Raw genomic sequence first — 24190 nt, forward strand, 5'->3', positions numbered from 1 at the left:
GACGAGACAAGCCGACCGGCGGTGAATGCCAGGGAAGGAGCGTTTGAGGGTGCCTACCCGATCTGGCAGTCCACGATATAAGCCACGCGACAAAGCCCGACCACGCTCAACCACGCCCGACACATCCCGGATGGTACATGCGTGCACAATTCCGGTTGTGAGAAATCTTTCTGTTGCCTAACAATATTATCCATCCTGTCTATTGCGCCATATCCTGATACGCAAAATATTCTATCGCCGCCCTACAAACATGCCTACCTTCCTGGCACGCGGCGTGTCGGCACGCCTAGGCACCATGCCACTTGCAGGCACTATTTCTGAGCGGATTGTACTGCGAAAGGGAGAGGAAGCCAAGAAACAATCAGATGCTGCCGAGAAACAGCTGCAGAACAGCAGGCTGCTCAAGGAGGTGTCCGTACCTTTCCCAGGTGACGAGGAACGATACCGTCTAAACTGGCTGGGAAACGCGCCCTTTATGCAGGTACAAGCTGGCTGGGATGCTTTCGATGAGGAATGCGCAGAGACAACAAGGGCGACTGCGGGTACTTGACTCCACTTCATAAACAATACCAAAGCTAATCGTTACCCCGTAGGCGTTCCGTCCTCCCAAGAACCCAAAGCACTTGTTCTTCACGTCAATCTTTCAGACAGAACATATGTAACCGGTCTCCACGATCACAAAACATCCCTTAAGATCGAAGTCTTCTTCAATGGGCAGCTGAATAGTTGCTGGCTTATGGCTACACACGACGTCAGGACTGGTGTCAAAGGACACCATCAGATGTTTGCTGGCGCTAGGGTCGACTTTCTTGCTGAGCGGCCATGGGTGATCCTCCCACCTGAGACGGAGCCAGCAGTGAGCCTTACAACGCACCATGAGCCTACCTCAGTATTGCAGCGATGGCAGGATATTTGCCGCGCCTTAAAGAAAGAAGCAAATGAGAGGGGTGTCAACGAACAAGGGGAGGTCCCTCCAACCGCCACGTTTCTACAGGCGCTTGCAGCTATGCAGATGCCAGATGAAGTCCGGCATATGCAGAAGATAGGGGGAAAGGTTTTCGGCACAATCGACGTTATCGTCACCTCTGGGGAGGGCAAGAAACTCACGAGTGGTGTAGGCTACCTAAAGGCGCCGAAACGGATGTTCGACGAGAACTTTCCACTCATGAAACAAAGCGATGGCGAGGCTGCAGACGTACAAACAGTTGAAACTCGACAAACTGGAAGCGACAATGACCTCAAAACCATTCAGCATGATTACGATGGTTTCGACGCGAATACAGAAAGCGAATACAACCAAGGATATAGCTTGTCAACTCAGGAACAGTCGTTGGACGCAGATAGGCCTGACATACCAAGTGCTTCGGATTTTGTTCCATATAGCGGAATTTCGGACAACTTGCAGCACATCCAAGGACAGGGCATATCGAGCGATCTGAACAATCAACCATGCCAACCGAATACTGCACCGTATTTTGGTCCGCTCCAATATCCGCCCTTCAGTTTTCCCGAACCAAATCAACCTCTCTTGATGGGTCCTATGCAAGATTTCAGCATCGTGTCTAATCGATTTGGACCTAATGCATCTGTACCACCGTATCTCTTACTGGGTCAGCCTTTTCAGTGCGTCAATGATGGCACATCTCCGCTTCTACACGGAAATCTCACAGAAGCTGGCCATGAATATCCAAGAACACGTCGAAACGTGACTCCTGTTCAATTCTCATCGCACCAAGTTCCCGGCCTTCGTGAGCAAGGAGTTGTTGAATTACCACACGTGCCACTTCCTCGACCGAACAACTACCTGGAATGGCCAGCGCCACCCATAGGGCTGTACTCTGTACCCACGAAGCCAAAACGAAGCATCTTCCCGCGGAAGGACACTCTTTCGGTGAGGGTGAAGAAAGATGGCCGTGATATTCTGCTCACGAGGTTGGTGATTCGGGGACAGAATAAGACCGTCCTAATTGACCACAAGTGGGACCCACCAAAGCGCATCACAGTAAGATCGGGAAGATTGGTATGTCCCGAGTCTCAACTCGACCATTCAGCGAGCATGAATGAATGTCTTGAATCGTCAAAGTCTGGGGACATGTCTGACAGCATCTGTCAACCAGAGAAAACTGCAGTCTACATGGAAACGTCAGCGCCCACATCATCCGAGAATTTCAGCACAGATGTGTCCCTCAAAGCAACTCCCCACATGTATCATTCTCTAGATGAGTCAACTGATCTTTGCCGTAAGACTCACACATTGCAGTCGAACGATGCTCGTCTCTTCGCTCAATCAGAGAAGGACTCTGTGTTTTCCGCAAAGTACAGTTGTGACCGTCGCGCTTCACCGAGCAGTAGTATGTTTGCGGTTCAAAGTCCCGAAACGAACCCGCGTTTGTTTGGGAAACCAGAAGAGATGTTGCGGGAAACATATCCTCTCTCTAGCCTGTATATCGCCCCAAATATTGGTTTAGAGTCTATGGAGCACACGCTTCAATCTGAACAGAGTAGCCCAATTACCCCAGTCCCTATTGGAACAGCGGATAGTTCAAACGAGCACATCGTCCTACCGAGCCTCGACCGTTCTCACGGAGCGTTGTTTCCAACGGTCCCGAATTCGGCGGTGGAAGCAACTCCGTCTTCAATGGCCAGGAAGCGTAGGGCTTCCACTGGCGCTGTCACCAAGCGGGCACGCAATCGTACTTGCTTGAAGACTGACGACAATTCCTCACTGAATCAGAATTGTATTATCACATATGCAAAGAACAAGGGCGAGGAAAATGAGCAAGGTGTTTTCAGACAAGTCCGGAGTGAAAGATGTGGGGTATTTCAGGAGGACTATGTCGTCTTTGCGGCACGTTTCTTTGTAGGAGAAAAGGCGAGCATGGACAAAGAGTAAGAGACGTATCATGGCAGAAAAGGATCATTGGAGACTATATGTAAATGTATGAAGAGAAAAGCGATATGAATGGCATCCAGGAGCTGGTAATGGCAGGTATGAGGTTTGATAATGGAGATTTTGCTGCTTTATCAAAGGGGAGACGGATGCATTTGCTGTTCTTCTACATGCAAACACGGTATCCCCCAGTCCGTCAGTAGTCCAAGAATAGTTGGGCTTGCGGAAGTAGGTACACAAAGACAAAAGCCAGGATACCCAGGATAATGCATTATTGCGCAATGGAACCTCTGTTATCTTGAAGCCGCGGGCCAGGGATACAAGGGGTGTCGCGTGATGACGCACACCATAGTACTTACGTAGTCTCAGCTGTCAACTAGTACCTCCGCCGTCCCCCTTTCTTCGGTTCCGACCATCTCTTTGTCTAGACTACAGAGCATCGCAGCGCGTCCCCATGTATCCATGTATGACCGAGTCGGCCAGCGGTAACCAGGTCCTGTATTTTGTGCAGTCAGTTGTGCAACATGCAACCAAGCTGGCGCGTCACAGCCACGAAGGTTTGTCGGCCCTTTCCAGCTCGCAACCCCGCATCACAAGAACAAAGTGATAAACTCTGGTTGGCCAATCTTGACAGAGCTGCACTCCTGACTGGGAAACGAGCGCCTTGAGAGGCACTAGATTACAGGTAAGTTTCGGCCAAGCCGTGTTGTCAGTATCGGCGTGCAGATATGAGACTTGGTTTTTTGTCAGATGAGGTTGTCGCTGAGGCAGTGCTCTTTACTCTCTCACCCTCTCCTCCCTCATCACGCATCGCTTTCTTCGGGGTTGCGCGCTGGATTATGAATACAGCTGCCAAATTTGCTGCGCCATAGGTACTCTAAGTCATACAAGACGCCGACAGAGGGACACGGCATACTTCCGGTCGACAAAGTGCGCGACGGATGACATGCATGAGGCCCGAACAGTCAAGGTCGGACATCCAGCTACATACTCGAACCAGCGCCTGTACAAGTTGTATTCCGGATCTCTGGTCTTGCCTCTCTGATTTTTTTTTTTCCTTAAAAAAGCGTGTGTAAGATCCTGGATAGCGCGGCATTATGTCGAGCAATAGCACAGAGACGAAGGAGCCGTCTGGTCCAAGAGGCGGCACGCTCGTTGTCGCCATCATCGTGCCTTCGGTTCTGATTATTCTGCTAATTGTCCTTATTATTGTGTCAGTCTCTCGTCCGCGCGCTGCATGTCAAAGTTGCACGTCTGAGCTAACAAGCAGCAATCGACGCAGAGGTTTTCTCCTCCCACGACTGGCCCGCGAAGAACGGCGCGTGCGCGAGAACGGTTGGCAGACGCGGAAAGAAGAGCTGGAAAATCGAGTCAAGGCGCAGTATTTTTCAGAGTGGGTCGCCGGCCAAAAGGAAAAAGGGTCTGGCGCGCCTCCAATGTCAGATGCGCTATGGTGGGTTTTTTTATTTATTTATCTGCTGGCGACAATGGCGTGTCATGAGCTCATTTTGGCGGCAGTGCTATTTGTCTCGACGACTTCGCCGACGATTCACAGGTCCGAGGACTCGAGTGCACGCATGCGTTCCACTCACACTGCCTGGATGAATGGTATACAAAGTACAATGAGTACTGTCCGCTGTGCCATGGTCCGATAATCCCCGGGGCTCGGTTACCGAAGAAGAAGGCACGAGAAGTAGGCGAGCCGACTATTCCGGTGATTCTGATGGTCTGAGAGAAGACGGCAACGAAGGCAACTTGGTGTGGGCAGAGCGTCAATGTGGAGTCGGATACATACATGATAACGTATAGCCGCAAATGGACGAGACTACTAAAAACAGACATGGGGTCGCCACGCAGGTCCTCTAATCGCTCGGGTTGGACGGGAGATCTCCAACGGGGCAGGTAAGTTTTGTCCTGATCAACGGGCTGCGAGCAAGTGGGTCAAGCCAAAGGGGTGCCAGGACCGAGGCAAGTGTTCAGTGCCAATGAGACAATGGTGTCGGTAGCAGCGTATCCATGGCCGCACTCGACATGTGCTGTTTACGCATATGGACGACGTGCTGGCTGAGACGACCAGTGGCCGGCGAGGAGGAGTAGTGGTGCTGCTAGCACTCGACATGTGTACACTACTTGCTACCAGGCCGGGCCTGGTAGCGTGGGTGGGTGGGATTAGTGTATCCGGCACATCAACGGCTCCCGCTGCCGGCGGTAGTAGCAGCATGGGCCTTGACTACTACTCTCGACCTTGCACGGTCCAATACCAAGTGTGTCCAGTACGCAAGCACAGTCGTATGCTTGGAACCAGTATGCCGAGAATGGTGCGAGAGAGGCCGCTGTGCATTCCCTTGGCTCGGGGCGAGGAGCCACAGAGCGCGTACCGGGCAAGACGCACTGGGCAGTGGGCGGGGCTCAGCCAAATGTCACGCCACATTTCTGGTGGTCTGATCACCAACCGCCATCCAGACCCGGCCAGTCCCTCGCAGCTGCACTGTAATGCACCGCGCTGCGCTGCTCTGCTGCTGAGACGCCCGTTTGAGCCTTCTGACCCCGACTCCCTTTTTGCTTTCCCTGGTCGTCCACCGACACACGTCCACGCCCTGCAACTCCCGATTCCCCAGCCGGCCGTCCCCCCTGGTCGCACCACCTAGATCCTCTACCGCGGGCCTGCAAACCACCTGCAACCACTGCCAAGTCTCTGTGTTTGGTCTGACTACTCGTCATCCCGGACACCTGCTCCCCTCCTCGGGCTCAATCTCGGGCGCCCCTTCTTCACACTGCTCAAGCCCATCTGCCCTTCCTCCTCTCCCACTCGGCTCCCCAAGAGGCTTGCTTGCTGTCGTGTCTCTCCGTCTCTCCTAGGCCTCGACCAGAAACCAAAGGGAGTGGCCGCGCTTATATCCTCGTCCCCTACCTGGGCCTGATTCTGCACGTCGCTGGCTAGTCTCATCGGGCGGCTTGGCCATAGCACCATCGAGCCATTGTATCTCCTGATCAACGCGTGAGCTCTTCCGTGCCACAACCCACCCACCGAAAATCACCATGGCTCTCAATTGGGACGCATTCCTCAATACTGACGGTTTCAACCTGCCGAACAACCAATGGTCCGATCCTTTACCACCGACTGCTGCCCCTCGCGCCTCTCAAATGCCCAAGTCTACCACCACCGACACGTCAGGCTCTTCACCTGAGGACCTCAACAACTTTGACTCTCTCATCGGTGCTTCATCAGCCGATCCCTACTTTGACGACTCGCTCTTCCTGTCCAACGACTACTTTCTCGGCGATCTCAACGTCCTCAAGCCCTTTGGCAACACTGCTGGGGGCAAGTCGACAACGGAGTCATCTCCTGAGCCCACGACAAGTGGTAATAACCCCGCAGCACAGGCACCCGTGTCGCTGGCGAACGGGCTCGACCAATCAGTCTACATGTCTTCGGCCCAAAGGCTGGCACTCCAACGTGCCAACACGTTTCCTAACCCCGCATACGAGTCCATGTTCCCCAATAACATTGACTCGGGCTTCGTTGAAGACCTTACCTTTCCAGATGGCCCCAAGGGCCTATCAGTTGCCCCAAAGCCTGCTGTAGAAAGAAACCAACCCTCAACAGCAACAAACTCCACTTCGAAGCGAACCAAGAACAAGCCAGATATCCTATCTGCGTGCTGGACCTCACCCCTGTGTCCCAATCATGACCAAGATGGACCACCACCCAACCCATCAACATGTGGCGGTGGATGTGCGCCCTTCTTGTTCGCAGACCAAGACAACCTACCAAGCATCAGTGATTTGCTTGCTGAGCCTCAAGAAGTCATAGCCGAAGATGGCATAGTAGAGATTCAGCCTAGGCCCAAGAAGCGATCCGAGAGCGATGCATCTGCTAATGGCTTCTCTACTCGACAATTCGAGAGCAAGGAGACGACTTCATCACCGACCGAGGATCGCCACAGGACCAAGAGCGAGACTACAGAGGATACTTCGACCAAGGAGTCGCCTCAAGCCGACGACGAAAAGCCAAAGTCTCGTCGGCGACTACCACACAACCAGGTCGAGCGCAAGTACCGCGAATCACTCAACACCCAGCTCGACTCTCTAAAGAGGGTTGTGCCTTCACTACAACAGAACCCTCGGGCGTGCGATAGCGCCGACATTGAAGACCTACCCGCCCCTTCGAAGCCCAGCAAGGCCGTCATCCTGGCCTCAGCAACCGCCTACATCAAGCAAATGGAAAGAGAGAAGAAGAGCCTTGCTGATGAGAACCAACTTCTCCGCACAAGAGTAAAGGCTCTACAAGCCCTTGTCAAATGCGACGACTGCAGTTTGATGCAGTACGTCATGGACCTGAAGATCAAACAAGGGGCTTAGAGAAGATCCTCCCCCATTTTATTTTTTTTCCCCTCCAACATAAACCCCAACAAAATTCTGAGAAACTAGCCATTTTTGTTAAATCAGTACGGGATATAATGGTGTGCTTTGTTTGTTTTGTTCGAAGATTTCCTCTCCCTCAAATCTCAACATCGTAAACCTAGATTTTCCTTCTCACGAGTTTCCGAACCAAACATGGGGGGATATGGATGGCGGGGGGGACAAAGTAGCTAATTTGGAGATGTGGTGGTTCGTTGCTCTTTATTTGGGGCAACCACTCCTTTCCTGATTTTGGCCGCGATATCTTTCCTCTACTCTCTCTCCCTCTCCCTCTCTTTTCACGGGATGAAATGCACAGATGTTGCTGCTTACACGTAACGATTATGGCGTTTGGAAGGGTTTACTGGGGAATGCAAAAAGCGTGCGCTTTGGCGATGACGCTCATTGGCGTTTTTTTTTCTCCTGGGAAGGAGAGTTTCCTTTTTTTTTGGGTTGTAATTGATTTGAACGGGTTGTAAAGTGGGGGGTAGCTTCAACAGAAATACACAATCATACGCCTGTTTGTGAGTCTTCTTTTCGTTGGTGCGAGTTGCTGCACCAGAACTTTCTGGTCGCGATAAAGGGTGGGAGACATATGTCTTGAAAGTGAAGGGTTTTTTTTTCTTATTTCATTCATCCTTATTATTACTTTGACTCATTTACCCAGATATTATTATTCATCATCCCAACTTTCTTTTCTTATCTTCCAAACATCAACCCCCCCCCCCCCTCTGGATAAAAAAAACGCCCTATCATTGTAATACTCATAGCGAATCCCTTGTCACGCCTTCATATCATCCACCCCCTCCTCCATCGCAACTCGCGGTCTCACGTACCCATCCATTTCTACACATAATCTCTCGTCAGTCCAATGCCGTCCCCTGTTTTTTTTTTCTCCCTCTACTCACCAGTAGAGAGAAAGAGAGAGAGAAGTAACTTACGCATACTACACTGTACATATCCAACCGGCCAAACCGGGCCATCCCACCTATCCCACCCTTGCTCATACGACGTTATCGATGCTTTTTCCAGCTCAAACGCTGCTTCGTCGGCGACGGTGGTGACTAGGGGTGCGGTTGAGAGCGGGGTCGACATGGAGGAGTTGTTGTTGTTGTTGTTGTTGTTGTTGGTTGGGGAGAGGGAAAGGTAAGGGTAAGGGTCGTAAAGCATGTATTTGGGATTGCTGGATTGATCTGGACTATAAAAATAGATTGCTGGATTGTTGTTTTTCTTTTCTCCCGCAAGGTAAGAATGGGTTGTGTGGGGAAATGTGAGGAGAGGGTGGGATGGGGGTGGAGAGGTTGGGTTTATAAGTAGATGGATGGATGGATAGTGGTGAGATGTCGTATAGCGGACAAAGTCGTGAGACCGATGAGTTAGTTCGGTGTGTGTGTGTGTGTGTGTGTGTGTGTGTGTGTGTGTGTGTGTGTGTGTGTAGGTCCCTGCGTCTCCATAGTTCATGGCTAGTACGTAGTAAACACGCGATAAAATCCAAAATTATCTCCAGATACTTTTTTTTCTTCTCCTCATCTGCCGTCCCTAGAACTCACTTTTCCGCTTTCCGCGTACCCTGCGCGTGTAGCATGTAAGCTGCGTCGGGAGGGCCCGATGTGGCACGGGATACTAGCGCGAGTGGAGAGATATGTGGCGTGATGGGGGTGGTGGTTCTCGGAAGTATCCGGTCGCGCCACCACGTGTCTGGATTCGGGTGCCGCATATCGTTTAATCTAGGGTACTGTACACGTGTGTAGTTGAATGTTTCTTGAAATGTGGGGTTGGGAGAGGGAGTATCACACCATGGTGCTGTCGTGATGTTGCTTGCGTTTATGTACGTAGAAGAGGTAGGATAGTTTAAATATGAAGCCCTTGGAAATACAGAGAATTTATCTACCTTCGTCTACAAACCCATCATTTGTATCAAAGACACACGATTGAACAAAAGTCACATATCTAACTTTTATCATTACTGAGAGCGCCACGATCAAATCCGGACTATAACACCAACAAAAACATACGAACCCATCCAACAAAAAATAGGTTCCATCATAAACTATCCAAGACAAATGTCGTTCTTCCCAATCATCCCTTCAACATCACTCTACAGCTCCATCCTCGCTCTCCCGCCACCCCACGACCATCACCACCACACCATCCACATGGACCACCACACCCTCTCCTCGCTCCTCTCCCACGTCCTCGCACCCACATCCCCAGCGGCCTGCCCCACACCCGCACCTCTCAGCGCATCTCCCCCACACCAAGCAGAGCGCCAAGAAAAAGAAGCCCGCATAATCCGCCTCGCGGAAGAAGAAGAGCTGGCGCGGATACAAAGCGGAGAGCAAGACGGCACGCCATTGTGTCGCGAGGAAGGCATCGCAGCGTGGCATCAGTGTCAGCATCAGGAACGCAAGGATTCGATGGAGGCGCAGAAGAAGAGGCCGAGGCGGAGTTTGGAGTGGTTGGCAGGCGTGATTAGAGAGAGGAAGGAGCATGCATGAGAGGGGGGGGGGGGAAGATTTTAGATCAAGTTATTTTATTTTATTTTATTTTTTCGGGAAGGAGGCGAGGAATCGGAAAGGGAGGAGAGAAAAGGGATAACGGGATAAATTTAAGGGCGCGTGGGAGAAGATACCCTAGATGGGACGGAAGGGAGGAGGGGGGGTTTCTTCTAAATTTTGTTTTTTTTTAGGTACAAGTAGTGAAAGGAGGTGAATGAGAAACTTTACATTCAATGTTCAAAGCAGAATTCTTTATCGAGCAGCTTACTGTATAAATTCCTATGCGAATTTTAAGTGTTGAATGGTTTTGGGCCGGGGTATTTTTTTACACCGTTGTTTCTTTTTCTTCCGTTCTTCAGTAGCGAGATAGAAGCGGCGTTATCGAGTGGTGTACACTGCTCGTGTCAAATGCACGATGAATTGAGAAGTGTAGATAAGGGTGGTGGGAATGGAAGCGATGGTGTGAGGTTCGAGGGATGGTAGCACTGGGTACAAGGTTTGAATACTGTGCAGATTTGGATGGGTATATGAGTTTTTTTTTCATATATTATGAAGCCGCATGAGGTGGAGGTGATGGAGGTGATGAAATGACTTGCAATATTATAGGGTGTTGAAAGATGAGTGCTTTTTTGGTACCCGATTCCGGCAGATTGGGAGTGTGGCCTGCCATTCTTTTCTGAGATGATTGATCCGATACGCTATATAGCCAACCGAGACAAAAAAAAGGTCAGGTCGAAAGATGAGTGCAAAGGTGATAGTAGGTTTTGTTAGTATGGTGGTTCTGGGAGTTGGGAAGGGGGAGATGAAGCGGATGGTTGTGGTCTTATGAAGGTTGGCTGGCCACACAATTCCATGTATACATTTCTGTGTTCTAGAAGTTGATGGCTCTAAAAGGAAGCACGACCCGAAGAATTGTTGATAGTTCGTATAGAGCGTGTCGAATCTGCGTTAGAAGTCCAGCGATGATGATGATTGACGCATCTTATACCAATGCTTTTGCTCGAAACTTTGATACCTTGCCCTCCTTTACGTACTTCCCTAGGAAGCATGGTGTACCTCAAGCTCCCCAACATCAAATCCCATCCCAAGAAATACACCAAGCAAAACAAACTACATCTCCATTACGGTAAGTAATCTTTTAGAATTACAACGTGCCATCGATTAGCTCCTTGGCAGCAAATATGTCACTGGCGACCGCTGATTGGTCGACTATTCTCTAGAGCCCATGCTCAAAAGACTTCGAATACACGAGCAATTTACCACATGCACAAGCGTCGCAAACCACGATGAACACAACAGAGCACGGTGCATACCAGCATGGCAAGAGCGCGGGGGTAAGAGATGGAGAAGATATTGGAAAAGCTGGAGATGCGCAGGCTATCGCAGGTAAGCATGGCAGTTTAGTCGATCCTACATACTAGGAACTTATTCTTGTCGACAGGACACGATGGTGAACAGAGGGGCCTTCCGCCATTGAAGGCGCTGTCGTTCCTCGATCGGTTCCTCGTCGTATGGATTGTACTTGCCATGGGGATCGGCATCGCGCTTGGGAATACAGTCGACTCTGTAGGACCTGCGTTGCAAAAAGGCGAGTTCGTGGGTGTCAGTATACCCATAGGTATGTGTAACCCACAAAAGCGAGTCCGGTCGAGTTCATGCTGATGTACCCACAGCAATTGGACTGCTCGTCATGATGTACCCAATTCTTTGCAAGGTCCGCTACGAAACGCTGCATCTGCTCTTCAACTCGAAAGAACTCTGGATTCAAATCGCAGTCTCATTTGTCTTGAATTGGATCATCGCCCCGCTATTCATGGTTGGCCTTGGCTGGGCGTTTCTGCCAGACCGCCAGGATCTGCGCGAGGGACTAATCTTCGTGGGCATCGCGAGATGCATTGCCATGGTGCTTATCTGGACTGATCTCGCACAGGGCGACGGCGACTACTGCGCAGTTCTTGTCGCCTTCAACTCGATACTACAAATCATCCTGTTTGCGCCTTTCGCCGTATTCTACATCCAGGTTGTCAGCCATGGCGAAAAGACGGCCGTCTCATACCAAGGCGTTGCGAAGAGTGTCGGGGTATTCCTTGGTATACCCCTTGGAGCAGCGGTCGTTACTCGGCTGGCTTTAAGGACCCTACTTGGAGAAGCACGATACCAACGGCGCTTCATCCGATATATGGCGCCGTTCTCCCTCATTGGCTTGATTTACACCATCATCGTTCTCTTTGCAAGCCAGGGCGCGCACGTTGTCCGGCAAATCACCGACGTTCTTCGTGTTTGCGCACCGCTACTCGTCTACTTCCTAGTCATCTTCACAAGCACAGTTTGGTTCTGCTGGAAGATGGGCTTTGGGTACAAGGTCAGCTGTACACAAAGTTTTACTGCTGCAAGCAATAACTTTGAACTCGCCATTGCGGTAGTGGTAGCCGTGTATGGTGCTGGCAGTGGACAAGCTCTGGCAAGTACCGTCGGGCCTCTGATTGAAGTCCCGGTCCTTGTACTACTTGTGTACGTCTTGAAGTGGATCCGGGCGAGGTGGCAATGGGTCTAGAAGGCGTGGCATTGTCCTATCAAATGCATGTCGGTCAGCATGAGATTAGCTTCGGATCCAAAAGCCACGACTCGAGCCAGAACTGGACACCGAAATGCAGGTATGAGGGCGGATCGTCCGGAAATGGTCGTGGTCCGACAGCTGCCTGCTTTCAAGGGCAGCGACATCTTGTCATGGATTCCTCGCGAGTCCATGCCGGGTATGACCCGGAAAGGCTTTGCTGCATTTGTAGCCAGTCATATCTGGGAAGGGATGGCCGTGACAGGATGGCATAGTAGCGCGAACCATGTTTATAGGTTCACGGTGGATGCCAAGCGCTCTTAAGAGTTGCGCTATTCTCTCGAAGCCGTCGTATACCACGACTTAGTGTTTAGCTTGTTGCAAATCATAATTTCGCAGCAAAACAAAGAAAACGTGGTGAATATGTGATCTGCAAACAGAGAGCAAAGCCGGTTGTCTAGTGCGCGCGGAGAAGATGCCTTACTCACTTACAGTGCTGTCGCTTAACAAACACCACAGTCCCTAGTCGCATGTAATTTTGCGACCGATCTTAGCACATGACCCAGCGCGCGAGCAAGGGTACGACTTCCCTGCAAAACCCCACAAGGAGGGACTTTCCACCCACACGGACCACGCGGCTTACCACACCGAAGCCACAGAATAGGGTAAATCCAGAACCGATGGGCAGGCGGTGAGGACCAGACGCAATCTTATCAACTTGACAGTGATCAACCGGTGGCTCATACAGCAGTAGGGCCCATCGATCGTGCAGGATTCTGCCCACCCCGTACCCATCTGAATGTAAGTAAGTACAAGGCTGACGACAGACAGTCTCCAGTGGGGTTAAATGTGCGGATTCTAGTCATTGAACGGTGTATCGGCGGCGCCGCAAGATAAACTCTACCCAAAAAGCGCTTATTCCCCTGATGACACATGGCCGCTCCGTCAGAAATGCCGATTCGCCGTCTGCGGGGATGGATCTTGACGATGTCGTGGTAGTTTGACTGGACGTCATAGCAGTCGACTCATCTGGTATGTGTGTAGCGAGTTTGCTGCTCGAATACGAGCTTGAAAGATAGTCCTCTTTACAAATCAGCCCATTGGCCCTGTTAGTTGTGCGATGGGCGTGACATGGCGTAAATTTTTTATCTGCTTTGGCAGAAGAATGATGCTGGTGGGTTGCCTTACGGGCACAAAGCTGAAAGGCTCCATCTCCATGGCAATGCATCTTGTACTTGTGCCCCACAGTTCTACTACTTACATACATACCATATACTACTCGGTACGCACATGCGTACATGGGCAGTTGCACAAGTGGAGCACGCATGTCGTGCACGCGCATGCCGAACGACTTTGTACCGTAGCAGGAGGGCTGATTTTGTCAAGTTGTTACGTGGTGGCAGGCTTGGCGATAGCTGCGAAGGTACGGTTGCAAGTAACCGTAGCACGGGGTGGATCGCTTTGCAACAATCCCTGCACATCCTGAGGCCACACAGGTTCGGAGATTTGGTGGCTCTGTAAAATGCTGGACATGACTCCCAGGTCCTAAACCTAGCCATTCGTGGTATATCGCAAGACAGACAATGCCATGTACTGGGTTCATGGCGACTGCCCGCCTATGTACGTGTAATTCGGTGGCTGCGTATGCTCCACACAGCCGTGCCGTAATGCAGCATATGCATGTGTTGGCTTGCAGTCGTCTTGGTAATTGCAGTCTCAAAGCGGAGTGTCTGTAGGGCGCAAGCTTGGTGTGGCGCCTCGCATTCATGACGGGCCAGTGTTTTTTTTAGCCAGGGCTAGGGCTGGGTGCGGCGTAAAGTCGACGATTGATGAAGCCAGCATCTGCTTACTCAGACTCGACCTTTGAGGGGGGGTGCATATGTTGCTGCAGCAAAAACTTTGGACAAGCGGTCCGTAACGTCCAAGGGAAAGCCGCAGTTAGCGCGTGGACATGTAGGCAGAGGCCGAGAATGGTTCCGTGTGTGGACAAAGATTAAGACATGACGTAGAGAAGGACCGCATTCGGGCAGGTGTTTGCCAGGTGGAGAGACGCTCTCTCCATGAGCGTGTTTGTTTCGTCGATGGTGGTAGCCGAGCCATGGCGTGGTCAGCGACGAACGCACACGTCGCTCTTAACGGCGGGCAATATAGCTGGAACACGTCTGTAAAGGCTGAAACTGGAGCTGGAGAGCGGACAGGAGGCGGGCAGGGCCTCGGCTATCATGCCCTCGTTCCCGTCTCAGGAGTGTCAGATGTGTGCGCCCCGCATGCACTCTCGAGTGCAGTCGACGAATGCTGTGGCTCCAAACAGCGCCTTGCAGCGGAGACCCACGTGCCTGGTGCCAATGGGGACAGGCATCCGTGGCGGCGTTGGCTGTCAAACAGGCACCGTGGGTTCAGCTGGCGGGCACGGCAGATGGCAGAGCCACTGCTGCCTGTCTGTTGTTTCGAGAAGGGCGGACGGGCAGTTCTGGAGCCAGCAGTGGTGGTGTTCATGCAGTTGGGCCGGCCGGCGGCGCGCCAGTCGCACTTTGCCCTCCCAGCCTTGTGGAGCACCCGGTACAGCGGTTCGACCAGGCTAGCAACGACCGTGTTTCAATCTGACCTTGCCCGGCTTGTGGACTGCCTGTGCCTGCGTGCCTATGCCTGTGCCTGCGTGCTCGCCCTCGTCAGTCTCGCGCTGCCCGCAATCTTGTCGCCTGACACCACCTCAGCCTGAAGTCTTTCTCTCCCATCTTGCAGCCGTCCCTTGCAACGTTGCATCGGCCTGGCACAATGAATGCTGCTGTTCGGTCGGTAGCTGAAACGGCTCCCTTCTGTCCCATCCACAGGGACGGCTGCACCTCGCTACCGTCCCCCGGCAGGACCTGGATCGCCGCCGCTGACCAACAAGCACAAAAACAATTATTAACAATAGGTTGCACTCATGCTGCGACTGCTGCTGCTGGCTCCCATGGCGGCTGGGTGTAGCAGCAGCACATGTATGTCGAGAGAGAGTGGGCCGCTACCCCCTAAACGCCCCCTCCCCCCCTGCAGAGACTTATTGACCCTTAACTGCGCTTGACCATGGCACTGGATACTGGGCGCATGGCCGTCGTCTAGCTGCTCGTAGTATCCAGTTCGTTGCCGTCGAGCATCTCTCCATGTGGCACAGCTGAGGGGACGGCAGCTAAGAGCCAGTAACATGTATGATCCTAGGCGAACCGGCCTTCTGGGAGCGCAGTTGGACTCTAGCACCACCCATCGGCGCATCGACTACGACCCGTGTCGCCGATTGCATGAGCATAGCTTGACCAATCCCACACACGGGGCTTTTGGTGCTAAATTTGTCAGCCAAGCAGAATGCTCAGCTTGCGCGCATCGACAAAGGAACGTCGATATGTTACTGTTTGGGGGGTGCAAAGGCGATGCTGCTTACTATAGCGTGCGGCAGAGATCTGCGCCTGTGCCCATGACATCGGTCGCTAGCGAGGTCTCGTCATCTCTACTTACACAAGCAGGCCAGGTCGCCCATGCTAACCGCGCCCGCGACGGCCCACCTGCTGTATAAGCTTGGTAGAGTAAGAATCTATGTTGGTGCCTTATCCGCCTAGCCGTAGAATTGTACATGGTGCCTGTGTAAGTGCATGGATACGAGCAAACATGACATGCTGTGCTTGCAGAGCAAAGCTTGTACGTTGCTTGTTGGCCCCAAAAGGTGGGACTCGCAACGGCAGAACCGCCCTTGTGTAACCCTTCCTGTACCGAATGACGACACGGGCAACGGAACGGCGCGCGGCGCTGCAACAGAAGAGTGCATCCATGAAGCGGTCGTGGCCGTGCATGGCAATGCGTGCCTTGGGCAGGCAGTGGTGACCAGGGACGTTTGTGCGTAATGAGGCCGGGTCGAGGGAGCTAGCGGGCGTGGCATAGTTGGTCGGCCGGGGCATACACGAGGACCGGAAAACGCGCCTGAAGGAGAGAGGGCATGGAGTTGCGTATAGCGCGCCTCAGGATGCAGAGGACTAGACCTGGCAAGAGTGGCATCTCGCGTAAGCAACATGGTGATTGAGGTGCTGCTGGGGACCGCGGAGATTATTCTTCCGCGCCGTATGACCCGGGCGACTAGTCGTGTCGGGCTTTGTTGCAAAAGCGTCACTTGTGCCGAGTATGTAGTATACCAGAGTGGTGATGGGATACGGGAGGAGGGGTGCGCCTGGGACGGCAACACCGGTCGGGGCAAGCAGTATGATTCGCGCCCGAGCAAGAGGGTGCCACGGTTACCCGGCAGGACGCAAAGGGGCAGACGACAAGCAGGCAGAAGCAACAGGACGTGGAGCTGGCGCGCAGCACACACATGGTAAATGCAAGAAGGGACGGCGAGTCTTGCGGCGGCCCATTCGCTGGAGTGGAGCATGGTGCGGGATTCCGCGCAGCAGTCTTACCGCTGCATTGGGCGTGCAAGGCCAATGCGAGGCAGGGCGGGCGCAGCATACTAGAAGGGCCGCCGCCTGTGCAGGCAGGTGTGGTGTGGTTGTGCGTGTGCGTGAGTGGAGGCCCATGGCTGGCGGAGAGAGGTGGACAACGAGACGCGTCGCGTGGCTCCTTCGCGGTGCTTGGGGGCGAGCGAGTGCAGCAGGGGATGGGACGGTCCTGTGTCATGCGCACCATTGACTGCATCTGACGGCGACACCGCTACTCTAGAATACCGCTTTGAAGGCGGCAGAGGGCTAGGCGTAGTGGCAGCAGCAGCAGCGGCAGCAGCAGGTAGGCGTGGGCGTGGGCGTAGTCGCCGGGCAGCCAAGTGCTCGTCAACTCTCCAGCACACGCCTGCGCCCGGCCGGGGAGGACTCGCAGAGCCACAGCGTGAGTGTCAGTGCACGGGTCCACTTCCGAGCGCGAGATCCCGCCACTATGGTAGCTGGAAAAGGCTATCCTCTGTTGGGTCCAGCTCCGAGCGTGTCGCGGGCTGCGTGCTGTCGTAGTGCCATGGACAGGCCACCTAATTAATAGCTGGCCTGTTAATGGCCTACGGCGCGGATGGGTCCCAGAGGTGCAAAGATGCAGATGGGTGGACCCGCCCTCGGACTGCCTCTTGCATTCATGCCGGCACGCCTGCGTGTGGTCGACCAGCCCCAGCCAGCGTCAGCGCTCGTTTCGCTTTTAAATCCAGCGCCCATCGCTCCTCGCTCTCGCCCTAGAGATTGAGCCTGAGATCCCGGCCTCTGACCCTCCCACCTGCCCGTCGACACGACCTTGACGACATCTGCCACGACCGCCTTGACGACTACTACTACTACCACCACCACCACCACGCCCACGGCCCAGCCAGCCCGCCCCCAAGAACCCACGGCCCTCCCTCTCCTTCCTCTCGCCCGCCGCCCCATCATCCCATCCTCCCACTCGCTGCGCCCCCTCTCCTCTCTGCTCTGATTGCCCCTCTGCAGCAACACCCCGCCAGCGGCAGCGACACGTGAAGCGAGAAGTGGCCTCTTGTCCCATGATCAGCGCGGACACGGCGACCAAACGAGAAACCGCCCTAATTCCTGCAGCAATATACCGGCAGCCACCACCCTTCTAGCCAATCCACCCACCAACCCCAGCTCCCCTCGCCCCTGAGGCTGCTCAGCGACCGCCGTTCGCTCCAATGATCACGATGACATCGAATGGGTGAGTGTACCGCCTTCTCCCCGCTCCGTGCAACCCTCTCCAATTTCCCGGCGGCAATGCGCCCTGCGCTGGCCTGGGCCAAGCTACCCTGCCAGACGGCTAACCCGTGCTTTCCCCCCCACCACAGATTGCCCGTGCCCGCTCAGAACAGCAACTACATGGAAAATGGCCGCTGGTATCATGGCTTCCGGAGAGGGCTTTACATGTACCCGTGCGACGAGGTAGGCACCCACCAAACAAACACCCCCACTACCGCTACTACCATTACCGCCGCCGCCCACCCTGCCCGCTTGCTTTGCGCTGACGCGATACCACAGCCAGAAAAGGATCGCATGGACATCTACCACCAGTTTTTCGCCGTAGCACGGAGAGGCCAGCTGCATCAGGCTCCCGTGCCCTCAGAGCCACATCTGCAGCCCCGCATCCTCGACGTAGGCTGTGGGACAGGCATCTGGGCAATTGACATGGCCGAGTAAGTTTTGGGTTCCGCAGCCTGCAATTTGCGTCCCGCAAGGCTAACCACGACGGTAACAGCAAGTACCTAAACGCCGAGGTGCGCCCAATCTAGATCCGACGCATTGCTGCCAGACAGCTGACGTGACTGCTGCAGGTCCTAGGATTAGATCTGGTCAACATCCAGCCCGAGAAGTATGTCCCACCACAAACACAAGCTGCTTGCTTCCGAACCCGACACTGACGAATCCGCCTAGAATCCCCCCGAACCTGCGGTTCCGTGTACCACGCGATTACGAGAGCCCCTGGACGCTGGGCGAGGATTCGTGGGATCTCATCCATCTGCGAATGGCCTGCGGCAGCGTCGAGAGCTGGCCAGAGCTGTACCAAAAAATCTACACGTATGCGTGCCCCATTGTCGCGCTGCTTGCGCCTTCGATTTCTGCATATGCTGACGGCTGTCCAGTCACCTCAAACCAGGCACGGGCTGGATAGAACATATTGAAATCGACATGGAGCCCCGCTGCGACGACTACACGCTCCCACCTGACAGCATGCTTCGCAAGTGGTATGGTTGGCTGGCTGATGCCACGCAACGAGCTTACCGCCCCATCGCATACGAACATCGCACTCGGCAGCTCCTGCAGGCCGCCGGCTTCATTGATATCCAGGAGACTGTGATTCGCGTGCCCTACAACACATGGCCCAATGACCCGCACCAGAAGGATATTGGCAGGTGGTACAACTTGGGCTTGACCGAGGGCCTGGAGGCGCTAACCTTTGCACCTCTGACCAGAGTCTATCATTGGGACCTCAATGCCCACGTACGGCCAATTGTCGAGGGCGTGCGCAGGGAGCTCTGCAACCGGAAAATCCATGCGTACAACAACATGTAAGTAGCACGCCCGCTCCCGTCGCACCAATTGTTTGATGTTACTGGGCCGATGCTGATAGTTTTCTCTGCAGCCACATTTGGACTGCCCGTCGGCCTCAGCAATAGAAGCGGGCACGACGCTTGCAGCGATGCGTTTGACGGATGGTGTGGCCAGCGGGGGGTGTGTGTGTGCCTAGAAGTGCACATTTCGGCGACATCACACAACCCGCGGCCAGGCAGCACCGACTAGTCTGCAGCCAAAGCCCCGGAAGTTCTACGCAGTGCCTCGACGCACCCACGCCCCGTTACGCCTAGACGTTGTTTTCTTCTTTTGGCGTTTTCTGGATGTTGTGCATTCGGCAAAACATTCTCCGCTTCCCTTTGGCCGAGGGAACCTCAAGGCCGGGCCGACGAAGCCGTTTGAGCGCGCCGGTAAACACGGGGGGAGTTTTCCGCCCTCATTATTTGCCCCCGTCACATTGTTACGAACTGTGCAGTATGCCTGCATGACGTCTTTTTGCTATGTACCACCTCATGATGCATGATGCGCATGGGAAAAACTGGAGTTTGTACACTTTTTCTCGTCTGTATTCTTTTTTATTTCCTTGTTTGCGGCGACTACCCGAGTCTGGCGTTACGGCATGTTTAAGAATATGATACCTCGGTTTGCTTATGACCCAAAAATTCATGTCGTAGCAGTGTATTTGTCGAGCTTGGGCCGGCAGTCTGAAGGTTTCTAGCGTGGGTGTGTTTGGCATGCCTGGCGGCAAAGTGGCTCGGCATGACGGTATAGGCGCATGTTGGGCCGACGCCGGTTTCAACGTTTGGGGCCCTTTTTTTATGGTTCTTCAGCTCGTTGACGAGCGTAGTCGTGTTTTTTTTGTTAGCGGGCGACGGGGATGACGGATGTTTCCGACTTGGACACGGATCAGGCAGTATGCAAGACAGATATATAAGGATATATTGATAATAGGTGGCCATGTAGCGGCGTCGAGGATGTTCTAGAGTGATTTTGACAGTGGGCTGGCGTGTGCATGGGCGGAGGGGATTTGGGACCCAGGGTAGCGCGGAGGTGGACCCAGGCGTGGTGTGCATGTGCCTGCCACGCGTCGTTACCGAGTGGATGGATGTTTCAGGAGCCAAAAGGCAGCCATGGCATGAGGGCTCGCGGTGAGTTGGGCGCGTAGGGTTTCAAGTGTAGAAGCGGTGCCGCGGTGGGCAGAGGCCAGGAGGGCGGACCGATGCCATGGCATGGAGAGTGCAAGCGAGCTGCACGACGGCAAACAGGTGTCTGCTAGGCCATGCTGCACGATGCAACTGCCATGCAAGCAAGATCTCCGAGACGGGAACTGACTCTTGCACGCCAAGGGGAGTAGGTTTATCGAGGGCAAGGGGTGTAGTGTAAGTTTGTAGAGTATGTATTATGTACTAGGCGGGCGTGGTATAGGGCAGAGAGTGGTGAAGTTGTTTTGGCGATCCGGCGCGGTGGGTCGGACAAGGCTTCTCCCGTCGCCCGCGCCTCCCCTCCCGCGCGAACGAAGGAACAGACACAGACACAGACACAGTGACTGTTTTGAGAAGAAAAAAATAAAAATTAAAACAAGGTCGTGCAGGAAGGCACGGCGTGTTTCGCGCGCGCCTCTCTGAGTTAGCAAAGCACACGCAGACACCGACACCGACACCGACACCGACATACACACACACACACATTCACACGCACACGCACATACACAGCCCTCTCCCGTCTCTGGTTGCAACGGCGTTGGCAGAGACTGGCATTCACGCTGGGCTGCAATGGTGCGTCACGCCCGCCATAGTTGCTGCTAGCAGAGTACGGGTGACATGGAGAGGTCACGCATGGCATGGGCGTGGATTGCCCCCGCCAGCGACTAGCCGGGCCTTCTTCGGACTTGCCCCCAGCCTGTAGAGTCAACACCGAGCCAGCGATCGTCGAGCCCTTGTAGTATCCTGTGTGGGCGACGCGTTGGCGACTGGGCCGGGAGACATCGGCAGACCATCCCCACGGAGACGGCATGCCCACCTTCTGACCGCCACTCTGCCATGCTGGGCCTCCGCCTCCGACTCTCGTTGCTTTTGCCCACCACCGTGCCCTAAACACCTCGAATCACGCAAACTCGATGCTCCCGCCCTTTTCCACCACCGGTGTGACTTGCCAGCACACAAAAGGCCCATGTCTGCCTGCTGCCACTCGCCATGGCCTCCACCCCACCCCTCCCCTCAGCTCCCGTACCAGCCCAGAGGTTCGGCCGTCGACCAGCCCACCCCACGGTGCCACTGCCCTGCCTGTCCAGCCGCTCTTGCCTTACCACCCTGTCGGATAAACTTTGTCCACGCCCAGCGCAGCCCATCGCATCCTCGCCTTCTTCCAAATACTCTCATCCACCCAAGTAGACTACTGCAACAACGTATCAAAGCCCACCGCTTGTCCTGGAAACTAGACTTCCGGCCGCTCCTACCGCGCAACCGCACAACTCGTCTTGTAGCCGCCTGGTAAGTTTGCTCCTCCTCCTCCTCTTGCCTTGCCTTGCCTTGCCCCGCGCCCACATGATGACAAAGCTGGGGCCAGAAGAGTTCCTCTCCTCAGCTGCCCTCTGCAGCCGTCGATTGCAGGAACCATGCTTTCAAACCCAGCAATTCTACATCTTCTCAACTTATCTGATACCATATCCCCATACACTACTCGTTTCTGGCACTCTGTCATACATGACAAAGAACTTACCATGACTTAGTCAGGACCCGCTTTCGCCTCCAAACGACCGGCGCTACCAACAAGGCCATGGCAATGGTGCTATCCCGTCTTGGAAGCTGGGGCATTTGTCCAAAACTAGTCATGGAACAGGCCTTCGGACCCCCTTCTTCCATACTCATCACCTAACCCGTTCTTGAACTAGGGACTCCCATGGATAAGTTTAACATGTCTGGCAAAGGTTCCGCTTTGGCGACCACTCTTTGGTCGGCCCTACTCTCATGCCACTGAGGTACGTATATGTTAACCCTCTCTTCTTTTCCTTTGTCCAAGACGGCCTATTTCTAGCCCCGGGAATACCAAGTGTCGACCTCTTAAGTCTCCGGCAGATCCCGGAGTTTCACCCGTGATAATCGCCTGTCTCACGTTTTAGTAATGCTTGTGAACCGGTCTCATATAGTTCGTGTCCTACGGGACCTAGTGTTGTGCATCCTCTAGTCTATTTTTTTTCTAGCATGTCTCGCCGAATTCCTTCGGTATGTAAATTCCCTCTTGCCACCCCTTAGTCTCTGACATATTCGCTCTTGTAATCATGAGTTGTTGACAAGTCCGCTTGTTGGATTTAGTTTTCTCCACATAGTGTGATTAGCTTTACTAGCGTTGCTGTAGACTGCTTGTCAACGCTAGGGCATAATGCTGAGGTCACGAAGTTGGTTTACTACAGAATATACTTGTCTGTGGCAGGTGTAGCATGTTCTCAATTGCCAAGCTGGGAAACAAGTGAAAGGTACCTTTGACTCTACTTCACCACCCACAATCTGATTTACTACTACATGTTGGTCCTATGTATGTGTGTGCGTGTGTGAAAGCTATGTTGTACGATTGTGACTGCTCATGTCCATTCATGTGCTGTTTCCAGAAGCCATACAACCATGCGAACAACGTCTTGAGATGCCACCATCGCAACTACTTGCCATCAGCAAAGCAGCAGCTTCCCTTGCTGCCACCTACCTAACGCATCATGCTTCAAGCAAGAGCATCTCTACAGCACTCAGACTACTTTTACCCCGCCAACTCTCTCCATCTCCCCCAAATCCCCTGCATCTGCATTATCATCGTCATCATCATCATCACACCACCATAACACTACACCTCTAACCCCCAAACACCAGTATTCGCATCCACTACCACTAAACTATCAAAGCATCCACCACCATGGTTGCCCCATTAGCGCAACCTCCCACCGCGCCCTCCACAGACCCACTCACCACAGAGCATGCAAAGCCCAGCAGCACTTTGCGCTTCGCCGCAGAGCTGCCAACGCACCTTCTGCACCTCGCATCCAGCACTGTCGTCTTCGCCATGTTTATCCATTTCATGCCGCAAGACGCCGATGCGGGCCTGGAAAAATTTGGCGCTATGCTGGTAAAAAAAAGATATCTCTCCATCATAGCCTTCCCCCCCCCCCCCCCCCCCCCTGACCACCTTAACCTGTGCCTTCACAAGCTAAAAATTTTTTTTGTACAATCAGGCTGCTGTCGACATGGTTGTTTGCACTTTTGCTCTCTACGGCGCTTTTGTTGGTCGCTCGACTCTCGATTTCATCATCCCCATGTTCATACTGGCGAGCTTGTGGCTCACGGCGCTGATTCTTTCTGCCCTCGACTACGTGCAGGGTGGGTGTGGGTTGTTTGGGTATGGGGTGCTGGAGAGCTGTGCGGCGATGAGGGCGCATATAGCGTTTGAGGCGATTGCTTTGTAAGTGTTGCATCCGGATGTTTTGAATTGTGCCTGTGCCTGTGGGATGGGTGAGTGTGAGGCTGATGTGTGCGGGGGGTAGCTTGTTGAGCTTTTTGACCATGGTGGTGGAGTTTGGGAGAAGGATGGTGCCGGGTAGGGGCATGACGAGGGGGAAGAAGGGGCATGTTGAGGTTATTGATGGGCGGGAGAAGGATGTGGGGGGTGTGGTGGTGACGCCGAGGACGTCGTTTACGGCTGTTTGAGGGTACTGAGAGTGTGGTTTTAAAGGGCAGGATGGATTCAGGGAGGATCTGGGTGTGAATGCGGAGATGGAGTCTGAACGATGGACATGGTAGGGTGTTGCGGTGGTGTTTTGTGTCTTTTCTTCCTTTTGCATTGTTTTATCGTGAATTGAGGGGCTGGA

General features: G+C 53.7%; 11 protein-coding genes across 11 annotated transcripts; 9 read left to right on the forward strand and 2 right to left on the reverse strand.

Moving 5' to 3' along the window:
- Window positions 1–250: 250 nt before the first annotated feature.
- Window positions 251–2893, forward strand: PSV08DRAFT_356873 (uncharacterized protein; the record flags this gene model as incomplete). Its single annotated transcript, XM_066092931.1, has 2 exons — window positions 251–542; window positions 594–2893. The coding sequence occupies 2 exons, from the start codon at window positions 251–253 to the stop codon at window positions 2891–2893; spliced, it is 2592 nt and encodes an 863-aa protein (XP_065948022.1).
- A 1094-nt stretch (window positions 2894–3987) lies between these two features.
- On the forward strand, window positions 3988–4622 carry PSV08DRAFT_356874 (uncharacterized protein; the record flags this gene model as incomplete). The annotated part of the gene is made up of 3 exons (XM_014222513.1): window positions 3988–4103; window positions 4161–4343; window positions 4409–4622. 3 exons carry the CDS (start codon window positions 3988–3990, stop codon window positions 4620–4622), a joined length of 513 nt encoding a protein of 170 aa, XP_014077988.1.
- Window positions 4623–4742: 120 nt separating this feature from the next.
- Window positions 4743–5734, forward strand: PSV08DRAFT_20349 (uncharacterized protein). The gene has a single exon (XM_066092036.1). It carries the CDS (start codon window positions 4939–4941, stop codon window positions 5536–5538), a length of 600 nt encoding a protein of 199 aa, XP_065948023.1. The 5' UTR covers window positions 4743–4938; the 3' UTR covers window positions 5539–5734.
- Window positions 5734–7427, forward strand: PSV08DRAFT_20342 (uncharacterized protein). Its single transcript, XM_014222514.2, has one exon. The coding sequence runs from the start codon at window positions 5930–5932 to the stop codon at window positions 7250–7252; it is 1323 nt and encodes a 440-aa protein (XP_014077989.1). The 5' UTR covers window positions 5734–5929; the 3' UTR covers window positions 7253–7427.
- A 484-nt stretch (window positions 7428–7911) lies between these two features.
- PSV08DRAFT_339638 (uncharacterized protein) lies at window positions 7912–8554 on the reverse strand. The gene is made up of 2 exons (XM_014222515.2): window positions 8233–8554; window positions 7912–8137 (listed from the first exon to the last, which is right to left on the reverse strand). Exons 1-2 carry the CDS (start codon window positions 8459–8461, stop codon window positions 8073–8075), a joined length of 294 nt encoding a protein of 97 aa, XP_014077990.1. The 5' UTR covers window positions 8462–8554; the 3' UTR covers window positions 7912–8072.
- Window positions 8555–9176: 622 nt separating this feature from the next.
- Window positions 9177–10025, forward strand: PSV08DRAFT_339640 (uncharacterized protein). The gene has a single exon (XM_014222516.1). The coding sequence runs from the start codon at window positions 9355–9357 to the stop codon at window positions 9787–9789; it is 435 nt and encodes a 144-aa protein (XP_014077991.1). The 5' UTR covers window positions 9177–9354; the 3' UTR covers window positions 9790–10025.
- A 1041-nt stretch (window positions 10026–11066) lies between these two features.
- Window positions 11067–12667, forward strand: PSV08DRAFT_382541 (sodium bile acid symporter family-domain-containing protein; the record flags this gene model as incomplete). The annotated part of the gene is made up of 5 exons (XM_014222517.2): window positions 11067–11175; window positions 11231–11407; window positions 11463–12300; window positions 12444–12542; window positions 12640–12667. The coding sequence occupies exons 1-5, from the start codon at window positions 11076–11078 to the stop codon at window positions 12665–12667; spliced, it is 1242 nt and encodes a 413-aa protein (XP_014077992.2). The 5' UTR covers window positions 11067–11075.
- Window positions 12668–14441: 1774 nt separating this feature from the next.
- On the forward strand, window positions 14442–15062 carry PSV08DRAFT_252311 (uncharacterized protein; the record flags this gene model as incomplete). The annotated part of the gene is made up of 1 exon (XM_066092455.1): window positions 14442–15062. The coding sequence occupies one exon, from the start codon at window positions 14442–14444 to the stop codon at window positions 15060–15062; it is 621 nt and encodes a 206-aa protein (XP_065948024.1).
- A 379-nt stretch (window positions 15063–15441) lies between these two features.
- PSV08DRAFT_252312 (uncharacterized protein) lies at window positions 15442–16739 on the reverse strand (the record flags this gene model as incomplete). Its single annotated transcript, XM_066092456.1, has 4 exons — window positions 15442–15497; window positions 15548–15663; window positions 15762–15957; window positions 16088–16739. 4 exons carry the CDS (start codon window positions 16737–16739, stop codon window positions 15442–15444), a joined length of 1020 nt encoding a protein of 339 aa, XP_065948025.1.
- Window positions 16740–17978: 1239 nt separating this feature from the next.
- PSV08DRAFT_412914 (S-adenosyl-L-methionine-dependent methyltransferase) lies at window positions 17979–19736 on the forward strand (the record flags this gene model as incomplete). Its single annotated transcript, XM_066093940.1, has 8 exons — window positions 17979–17992; window positions 18120–18213; window positions 18310–18464; window positions 18527–18545; window positions 18603–18640; window positions 18706–18846; window positions 18912–19337; window positions 19412–19736. The coding sequence occupies 8 exons, from the start codon at window positions 17979–17981 to the stop codon at window positions 19443–19445; spliced, it is 921 nt and encodes a 306-aa protein (XP_065948026.1). The 3' UTR covers window positions 19446–19736.
- Window positions 19737–23241: 3505 nt separating this feature from the next.
- On the forward strand, window positions 23242–23788 carry PSV08DRAFT_382548 (uncharacterized protein; the record flags this gene model as incomplete). The annotated part of the gene is made up of 2 exons (XM_066093405.1): window positions 23242–23451; window positions 23558–23788. The coding sequence occupies 2 exons, from the start codon at window positions 23242–23244 to the stop codon at window positions 23786–23788; spliced, it is 441 nt and encodes a 146-aa protein (XP_065948027.1).
- Between the last annotated feature and the right edge of the window lie 402 nt (window positions 23789–24190).

The sequence above is a fragment of the Bipolaris maydis genome (genome assembly GCF_028858645.1).
Source record: "Bipolaris maydis strain C4 unplaced genomic scaffold PSV08scaffold_17, whole genome shotgun sequence".
Lineage (NCBI taxonomy): Eukaryota > Fungi > Ascomycota > Dothideomycetes > Pleosporales > Pleosporaceae > Bipolaris > Bipolaris maydis.